The 9,624-nt window shown below is 39.2% G+C and overlaps 1 protein-coding gene across 1 annotated transcript; it reads right to left on the minus strand.

Moving 5' to 3' along the window:
* Positions 1 to 3,507: 3,507 nt before the first annotated feature.
* LOC110897458 (phosphoenolpyruvate carboxylase 2) lies at positions 3,508 to 8,914 on the minus strand. The gene is made up of 11 exons (XM_022144207.2): positions 8,709 to 8,914; positions 8,441 to 8,623; positions 7,767 to 8,158; positions 7,094 to 7,178; positions 6,758 to 6,980; positions 6,560 to 6,663; positions 6,374 to 6,464; positions 5,677 to 5,831; positions 4,598 to 5,596; positions 4,134 to 4,520; positions 3,508 to 4,055 (listed from the first exon to the last, which is right to left on the minus strand). Exons 2-11 carry the CDS (start codon positions 8,606 to 8,608, stop codon positions 3,756 to 3,758), a joined length of 2,904 nt encoding a protein of 967 aa, XP_021999899.1. The 5' UTR covers positions 8,609 to 8,623; positions 8,709 to 8,914; the 3' UTR covers positions 3,508 to 3,755.
* Positions 8,915 to 9,624: the final 710 nt, after the last annotated feature.

Raw genomic sequence — 9,624 nt, forward strand, 5'->3', positions numbered from 1 at the left:
TAAAAAATATGCTCGAATATACTTGAATGAAAGATAAGAAAATTTGTGATCTTATGGTGCCATTTTTGTTTTAAAATGATAACGTATGGAGAAATGGGAAATGTTTGAAAAGTTATATATTTTTTGTTCCAATTTTACCCCTCCTTCATTAAAAGTCTTCCCTCCCTCCTTTTTAGTGGGTTTTAGTTAGTTTTCTAGTTTTCACAATAACTAGTGGTTTTCATTTGAACCTTCCCCATATATGTAATCTATATAACTATATACTCTTGAACAGATGAATAAATAGAATTACTCTCTTATTTTTTCTCTAGAGTAAATTGTGTTTTTGGTCCATGTGGTTATATCACTTTTACTATATTAGCCCAAAATAAGAATTTTTAACAAATCTGCCCCGATGGTCTCTATAACTAACCATTTTGGCCCCTAAGTCTAACCAAACCCCAAGCTTAGGTTAATTAATTCTCACATGCTTGGCATATGATGTCTAAAATTGTAATTTCCCCTCCACTTTTATGACTTTATAAATAAAACCCTAGATTTTATTGTCCACTAAGAAAACACAATCGTTTTAATCGGTCCTTCAACACCCTAACTAGAAGACGCATCACCATTTGATCCAAGTAAATACGAACTCTTTGATCTGCAATTGGACCGAATAATCTCAATTGCAGCTTTAATCTTTGAAGAGCTATAATCTTGCTGAAGAACAATAGATTTTTCATCAATTCTTGATGAACTTGAGCCACTATCATCAGAGATGGAATTCGTTAATGTGGCTTTGTTAAATATGACGTCAGGACCAATTGCTGAAGAACAATAGATTTTTCATCAATTCGTGATGAACTTGAGCCGTTATCACCGGTATTGTTCACAACCATCACCACTAAAAACCCAAAATCAATCCAGCAACCAAAAACCTAAAATCAAACGACAAACACTAACCTTTTCAGCCCAACCCACATCCAACTAAAATTTCGTCGATAACAACCGTTATACCCACGAGCCATGGGGGTGTGGAACCGCCGGGAACGAATGGGTTTTTTTAAGTGAGATGGTGGTGGTTTTTGGCTAGATTTGGTGGCGATGATGGCTTTTGATTTGGCGAATGACAGGGATGATGGTGGCTTTTGATTTCAGGTGGAGAGGGAGAATGTAGAGAGAGAACTTGCAGGAAGATCAAGAAGAAGGAGGTGGTTTTAGAAGAAATCAGGAAGAAGATGAAATTAGGAAGAAGATGAAGTGATAAAAAAAATCTAGAGTTTTATTTATAAAGTCATAAAAGGGAGAGGAGAAATTACAATTTTAGACATCATGTGCCAGGCATGTGAGAATTAATTAACCTGATTTTGGGGTTTGGTTAGACTTAGGGGCCAAAATGGTTAGTTACAGAGACCATGGGCGCAGATATGTTAAAAATTCTTATTTTTTGCTAATATAATAAAAGTGATATAACCACAGGGGCCAAAAACATAATTTACTCTTTTCTCTATCGTTTCTCTTAGGAGTAACATAATTTTGAACTAGATTACTCTGACTTTGTTGGTTGATTTCTTAACGATATGAAAATACACAAGCCAAATTCAAATAATCGAAGAAAATAATAGTTAACTGCTATTTTGTCCCTATAGTTTGTCCAATTATGTCAGTTCAAGTCAAATTTCAAATTTGGACCATTTTCGTCCCTAACATTCTTGAAACATGCCAATTTCATCCGAAAAAACATGAGTAGACTGTCATTTTCGTCCCTGTGGTTTGTACAGTTATTCGATTCAACCTTAGTTTTTTTGGACAGAACTGACATGTTTCAAGAATGTCAGGACTAAAATAGTACAAATTTGAAATTTGGATTGAACTAGCATATTGGACAAACTTCGAGACGAAAATGACACTTAACTCAAGAAAATAAAAGCCATTGGTTTAGTTTTCTTAGAAACGGATCCGTGATCCAAACTACCAAACTGATTTATAGAGTTAAATGCTTGGTTGGTCCCTGTGGTTTGCAAAAATTGTAGACTTGGTCCTAGTGGTTTACTAATTACACGTGTGGTACCAAAACTTGTCAAAAATGCACTCGGTTGGTCCCTAGCCATAACATCAGTTAAATATCTCTATTAAAACACCCCATGCGCCTAGAACATGAGGGTAATTTGGTCATTTCAGTGTAGGTCCCACCCCACACCCTTCTTCTTCCCCAAACCACCACCACCATCTGTCTGCATTTAAACATATGTTTACAAGAGTCAGGAGGGAAATTCATATTTAACCAGAATCAATACCTGAATCGAAAAGCTAAAACTATAACTATAATTTGAATTCATATTTAACCAGAATCAATACCTGAATCGTATTCGTTTCAGATCGTTTCCTCCTTGAGGCAACAACTGAAACGTGATGAGAACCCCTGGTTCAACCTAAGCAACCCATTCTTTAACCTCATCTTCCTCAACGAACTTAATCGATTCAATTCGGTCACTATATGATGCCGGAGTGCTCCCACCACTCGAAAGCCCCTTCAATCTGGCCTCCATCTCCTTCCCCCAAACCCTAGGTGTAGAATTACAAGTTCTCTAATACCCGCAGTTAAATCTACCGGAACCTGAACCTGCTTTAGAGTCCGCATAATCAGCATTCGTCTGGTTATGATTCGACGATCCGGAACAAGGCTTGCAGTTCTTATAAGCTCCAGATGCCTTCACCGCAATATCCTCGATCTAAAACAAACAATTAACTGATGTTATGTGATTTTTGTTGAAATCAAAGGATGTGTGAAGAGGATTATGTGATGATATTAAAGTGTCTTCATCATCATCGACATCGACATCATGATCCTCGAAATCATCATCCTCATCGACATCATCAGAAAAAATGGTCGGAGAATACACCACCGTCGCCGCCGCCGTCACCTTCATCCATCGTCTTCTCCGATTCATCATCATCCTCGCCTAAATTGTCACGGCCGCCGCCGCAGACGTGAGAGAGAAGGGGTTACGGGTGGGTGAGTGTGAAAGAGGGAGGAGGGGGTTTAGGTGGATGTGGTGTGAGGTGGCAGTGATGGATGATGGATGGTGAATGCATGTGGGTTTAAGTGGAGAAGATGAGGCCCAATGCTGAAATGATCAAATTACCCTCATGTGCCAGGCACATGGAGTGTTTTAACAGAGATATTTAATTGATGTTAGGGTTGGGGACCAACCGAGTGCATTTTTGACAAGTTTTGGTACCACGCGTGTAATTAGTAAACCACTAGGACCAAGTCTGCAATTTTTGCAAACCACAAGGACCAACCAAACATTTAACTCTATCAGTTTTACTATTTTCAATTACAAAAACCTTTGGTTATAATTTAGTGAGTTTAAAACCGAACCATGTATGCCTCTACTTTTGAATGGATTATGTCAAAATTAGGTATCAACTTTTTGTAACATAAAAAGGTACTCTTCTTAAATTGTTGATATACATGTATTGTAAATTTCTGGTTCCCATTCCCGCTAAAAAAGAGCACAAAAGGAAAGTACAAAACCATTTCGATTGTGAACCATTTATTCGAAAAGTACAATAATTCACTAGTTTCTTGGACAAAGGTACCATCAAAGATGCACGTAGTACACTTCACTACATCTTCGTCCTCGACAACCAGGTGGTTCGACTCAAACTTCCCTCGGCAAACAGCCACAACGACTCGATAATAAACATAAGATAACACATAACAACCCTAAACAAAACAAATCTGAAAGGGTAAACATAACATTGATTTATCAACCGGTGTTCTGCATTCCAGCAGCAATACCCTTCATGGTCAAGATGAGCGTATCTTCCAAACCCGGAGCGTACTCGCTCTTTGGGTTTAGCAAAACGTACTCATACGCCTGCTTGCTGCTCGGCTCGGTATACTCTTTCGAGATATGTGGCCTCAATGTCACGTGGTAGTTTGGATCACGGATCCGTTTCAGCGTGTAAGCTTGGCATACATTCAGGGTTGTGATGTACGAGTCACGCAGACGAAGTCGTTGTCTTAAATAAGGATCACCCTCCAAAAGATCCTTATGGCCCGCAATCTACCACAAGAAAGAATGATATTTATAAATATATAATCTCGAATCTCGAATCTCGAATTATAATGTGGGTGTTCATACCTTAAGGAGAAGATTTTTGGTTTCCTCATAGTTTGCTCTTAAAGATTCGCCAAACGACCACAAGTCTTCAGAGACGAGTAGCTTGTCGTTCAGAGCAGCGATACCAGGGTCACCCTTGGCAAACACCATTTCGACTAAATCGATTGTGACTCTAAAGAAAGGCCATGTCTTGTACATTTCTTGTAGCATGTGAAGATTCTTGATGTCTTTCTCAATCGCGTATTTGAATGCCGCCCCGAACCCAAGCCAAACCGGGAGATGGAACCGGGTCTGAGTCCACGCAAAGATCCAGGGAATGGCTCGCAACGATTCTATTCCGCCACTTGGCTTTCGTTTTGACGGGCGGCTCCCGATGTTCATTCGTCCGTACTCGAGCTCCGGTGTGGCCTGCAAGTGTATTATACAAAGTCAAAACCAAAATACAGACGACACATTGTGTGTGAAATGAATATGATAATACTTACGAGGCGGAAATACTCAACAAAACGTGGTTCCTTGAAGACAATTTCACGATACTGCTCGGTTGCATGAACTGCCATCTCATCCATAAGTGCACGCCACTCGGGTCGCGGTGAGATTGGGGGGTTCATTCCGTGCTCGAGCGTAGCCGCACAAAACCTCTGAAGCGTTCTAAAACATAAATGTTCTTCACCAAATGATTGTTCTATAACCTCACCTTGAACCGTGACTCTAAGAGACCCGTGAATGGTCTCAGGTGGTTGAGACAGTATAGCCAAATGGGTAGGCCCACCACCTCGCCCGACGGTCCCACCGCGTCCGTGAAACATGGTGAGCTTAACCCCGAACTTCTTAGCAACGTTAATTAGCTCTTCTTGAGCCTTATAGAGCTGCCACGCGGCAGAAAGGCGTCCGGCATCTTTTCCGGAATCGGAGTACCCGATCATAACTTCTTGTTTACCATCGATCCGGTTTCGGTACCACTCGATCGAGAAAAGACGGGCCACGGCAGCAGGAGCTGCATCAAGATCCGCGAGTTTTTCGAAAAGCGGGACCACTCGCAACGGTTGTTTTACGTGGCATTCCCGCTGAAGCAACTCAACCGCAAGCACGTCGGAAGGTGACGTAGCCATGGAGATGATGTAAGCACCGAAGCAATCGGCTGGAAGTTCTGCCAGCACATGAAATGTGTCCAAAACATCTGCGATTTCTTCGGTTTTCGGGAGATCGGGCCCGAATAGAGGGCGTTTTCCACTTAGCTCAGATAGAAGCCATTCTTGGCGTTTCTCTTCAGACCATTCACGGTACGACCCAATTTCCAAATGTTGAGTGATGGCATCGAGGACATCCGTGTGGCGGTCAGATTCTTGACGGATATCGAGTCGCACAAGCGAGAGTCCGAAAGTGGAGACTTGCCGTAAGAAATCGAGAAGACTGCCGTCAGCAATCACGCGATCACCACAAGCACATAACGATCTGTAGCACAACTCAAGCGGTTCCAAGAACTGTAACAGTTTGAAACTTAGTGAGAAATATGATTAAATTTTTATCGGAGAATCCTAAAAGATGAAAAGGCGAGAGATACCTGTTCGACATTCGTATAAACCAATTCCTCTGGTATGTCGGACACATCATGGGCTAATAGATGGCGCGCTCTTTCACGTGTGTTGTACAATTTGTCCCTCACATCACCGAGAATAACGCGGTACGGTTCAGTAGGAGGAACCTGTTTCCAGAACTCTGAAGAAAGAATGTGACAGTGTGAATGGTAAATGTGACCATAGGTGCTGGTCGGACGCAACGGGTCAAAAAAGTGTTTTTGTCAGTAAAAGTCGAGTCGTGTTGAGTTGACCCAAAACAGTTAAAAGAGTTTACTTTTTGAGTAAAGTACACGGATGGTCCAAGTGGTTTACCAAAGTTTTGGATTTGGTCCCTAGCTTTCCAAAAGTACACGGATGGTCCCTGTGGTTTGCACTTTGTAACACATTTAGTCCCCAGCCAAGATATCTAAAGGTTTTAGCAGGTCCAAGTTAGGGACTAGCTGTGTTACAAAGTGCAAATCACATCCATGTACTTTACTCTTAATTTTTTGTAAGTAATTACTGTGTGAAATATGGTTACCCAATTGGAATTTAACTCTATGAATAAAATAATGTAAGAGGTTTTATGCATTATGAATACACAATGTGCGACTTTCGTCCTATTTGATCCAAAACAAAATGGGTGAAAATTGTCACCTCGAGTGCGTATTAACAATTAAAGGAATTATTTGCATCGGTTACCTATGTAGTGTTTGACATCTCTCCTTGAAGATGACCTATAAAGTTCTTCAGCGCGAACACGGAGTTCATCACTACAACGCCACATGGACATCTGGCAGAAACGATCAAATTTGTAACATAAAGAATCAAGATTAGAGTGCACAAAGCAGAAGTACCCCCCCCCCCCCCCTTCTGAAATTTGCATACCTCAAACATGAGATCCTCTATCTGTGAGAAGTACATGTTTGCAGCCATCATTCTTGCAAGTAAGCACACATCCCTTGTAACTTCAGGAGTTACCCTAGGATTACCTGCGCGTTTTACGACAAGTAATTAGCTTTTAACAACACATAAAGCAGATGAGATTATATACTTGCTTAAAATGCTTGTCGGGAAAACATGTACCATCACGATCACCGCCCATCCATGAAGAAAATTGTATAAGTGGAGCATTATACGGTACACGTTCATTGATCCCAATGTTCTTCAGAGCAGTGTCAACACGGCGTAAGAATTTCGGAACACCCTTCCAGATTGTTTCATGAAAATAACTCATTCCGGCTCTCATTTCATCTTGAGGGGTCGGGGGTGTCCTTCGTATCTCGTCAGTGCGAAAAGCAGCTTGAATCTATCACAAATAAACAAATAACAATCATCTTTTCTAATTAAACATGCAGGAATATGTCACAAAATGCTACAGATTTAAAAAATATCAAGAATGTATCATATGCCAGTGCATACTTCTCTATGCAAAGCCTCATCAAGTTCCTGCTTATCATCAGGAGTGATGTCCTTGGCATATAACTGTGCAAGACAGTCGCGAATCCTGAAAAGAACACATAAGAAGTAACATTAACAAACTATTCGCTTAAGATTACGGGTGTAAACGAGCTGAGCTGCTCGTGAGCTACTCAAATCAAGCCCATCTTAAACAAGCTAGTTTAATAATCGAGCCTGAGTTTCATATACTGAGCTTGGCTACGCTCGTGACCCTAAGGAGCCCATCACTCATATAAAAATAATATTTTTTTATCTAATAAAATAATTATATATTACATAATAATAAAAATATTTATAAACATAATTATGATAAAATTACTAAACAATATGTGTTATGTTATATATATAATACTAATTATCAGTGTTGTAGTAATCGGTAGTCACTAGTAGAGCAGTGGGGTGGGGACTAGCGATTAATCGGCGCCTAGTCGGAATTTTACAACCATGCTATATATGTATATTAAATAATAACAATAAAAATAAATAATCAACAAGCTGAGCCAGAGCAGAGCTTGAAAGTTTCTCATAAGCCAAGCTCAAGCTTTGGAAATAGATCTCGAAACGAGCCGAGTTGAAGCTATGTTAAGCTCAAGCCGAGTTTGAGATGAGACCCAATTCAAATAAGAGAGAATACCTTCCATGCTTCTGAAGCAAAGATCGACGGACAGATTGGGTCGGATGAGCGGTAAAAACAAGATCAACAGTCTGATTCTTGAGCGCATCAAACACTTCTTCCGGGGACTTTTTCAGCTTATGAACAAGTTTCTTAAGAGTCTCTTCGATATCGGATTCAGTAGTTGCATTAGCCTCATCACCAAAATCACCCTTCTTAAGCTTAATCCTCCTACGGTAAGCAATCTGAACCTCTTCAGCCAGATTGGCCAAGTTAAGCATGTGAGAGAAAGCTTTTGCAATGACGATGGAGTCCCCCGGATCCAAACTCGTCAACACGTTTCCAAGCTCCTCTAGCTTCTTAGGGTCATGCTTTCCTTCATACTCAGCAGACAGTTCATAGCACTCTTGAACCTACGGAAACATTACACTCATAATTCTGCAATTTGGACGCTCGATTTGACAACTGAAAGTGATTATTTCAACTTGAATGGTCATAATCAAACAATCCATCAGTTAAAAAACAGTTTAACATTTCACTCAGACATTTTATCAAACACTTGGCGGTTAACCAACATGGGTTACATTTCTACCAAATTTCACATGTTGGTTACAAATAATTGCTCATCAAATCATCACAACAACACAAAATCATCTCAGTCTTACCAATTAACAACCAAAACTGAAATAAATTACCGTTTCTTTGAGACCCTCTCCATGCAAATCCTGAAGAATATCAAGAAACTTATCCAACAACAAAGCATCATACTCAATAAGCTTATCATCCTCGGACACTTTCCCAGGGACCAAAAGCCTCAATTGCGCATCGATCGACGCCAATTTCTCCAAATTCCGGTTAGCCATTCAACCTTTAAAACCCTAAAACACAAAACCCAAGTGAATAAATAGTAGTGATTGTGACCAAAAATTATGATCTTTGATAGCAAGATATGTGCATGCGTACCTGAATTTTGGTGAGTGTGAGTGAAAGCGTGAAGTTGAAGAGGGGATTTGGGTGTATATATAGAGAACGAGGCATCAAATGTAACGACATACGGATCGGAGAAACCAGTAGAGGAGTATCATTGGTGTCATCCCCTACAATTTGACTTGATATTTTAGTCACTTTTGTTTGTGAAAAAAGAAAATGGTATGTTTCATGATGTATCTATGGTATGGTGTGTTCTTTTTTATTTATTGATATACATGAATGTTACTTTTTCTTAGGAGGAAATGATGAAGTGTGCACATTAAAATGCATAGTTATTATTATTATTATTATTATTATTATTATTAGAGTTAAATGCGGTTTTAGTGTTGTGGTTTGCGTTATTTTGTTAATTTTGTTAAAAGGTTTTATTTTTTGTTTGTATATCTAAAAAGGTTTCATTGTTATCACTTTAGTCCATTGGGTTAACTTTATCTATTTTTTTTTTGTTAACAAGAATGGCAATCCGGTCATTTTACATTGCCGAATTGCCCTTCTGGTTAATAGATTTACATATAAAATGATCGAATTGTCCTTCTCTTTAGCAGAAAAAGTGGATGAAGTTAACCCAATGGACTAAAATGGCAACAGTGAAACCTTTTTGGAGCCACAGACGAAAAATGAAACCTTTGAATTAACCTGGCAAAATAGCTCAAACCAAATGGACGAAAATGACATTTAACTCTTATTTTATTTTATTAAAACATTATTATAAATAAGCAACCTTTTTATGCATATATGTCTTGTACCCAATGCTTTGGGAGATTTTCAAAAAAAAATTGATTTTTTTACTTTTCACCCAAAAGTATTTGCTAAATTACTTTTAACCCAAAACTATTTGTTTTTTTTTTTTTTTACTTTTAAGCCAAAACTTTTTATATTTTACTATCTA

The sequence above is a fragment of the Helianthus annuus genome, chromosome 13 (genome assembly GCF_002127325.2).
Source record: "Helianthus annuus cultivar XRQ/B chromosome 13, HanXRQr2.0-SUNRISE, whole genome shotgun sequence".
NCBI lineage: Eukaryota > Viridiplantae > Streptophyta > Magnoliopsida > Asterales > Asteraceae > Helianthus > Helianthus annuus.

What these genes read in the sequence shown, in the direction of transcription:
- LOC110897458 (XM_022144207.2), bottom strand. Translation starts at nt 8,608, where the DNA reads ATGGCTAACCGGAATTTGGAGAAATTGGCGTCGATCGATGCGCAATTG. An exon ending in GAGAGGGTCTCAAAGAAACG is followed by an intron (nt 8,159 to 8,440) that starts GTAATTTATTTC and finishes ATGTTTCCGTAG; the next exon opens with GTTCAAGAGTGCTATGAACT. An exon ending in TTGCTTCAGAAGCATGGAAG is followed by an intron (nt 7,179 to 7,766) that starts GTATTCTCTCTT and finishes TGTTCTTTTCAG; the next exon opens with GATTCGCGACTGTCTTGCAC.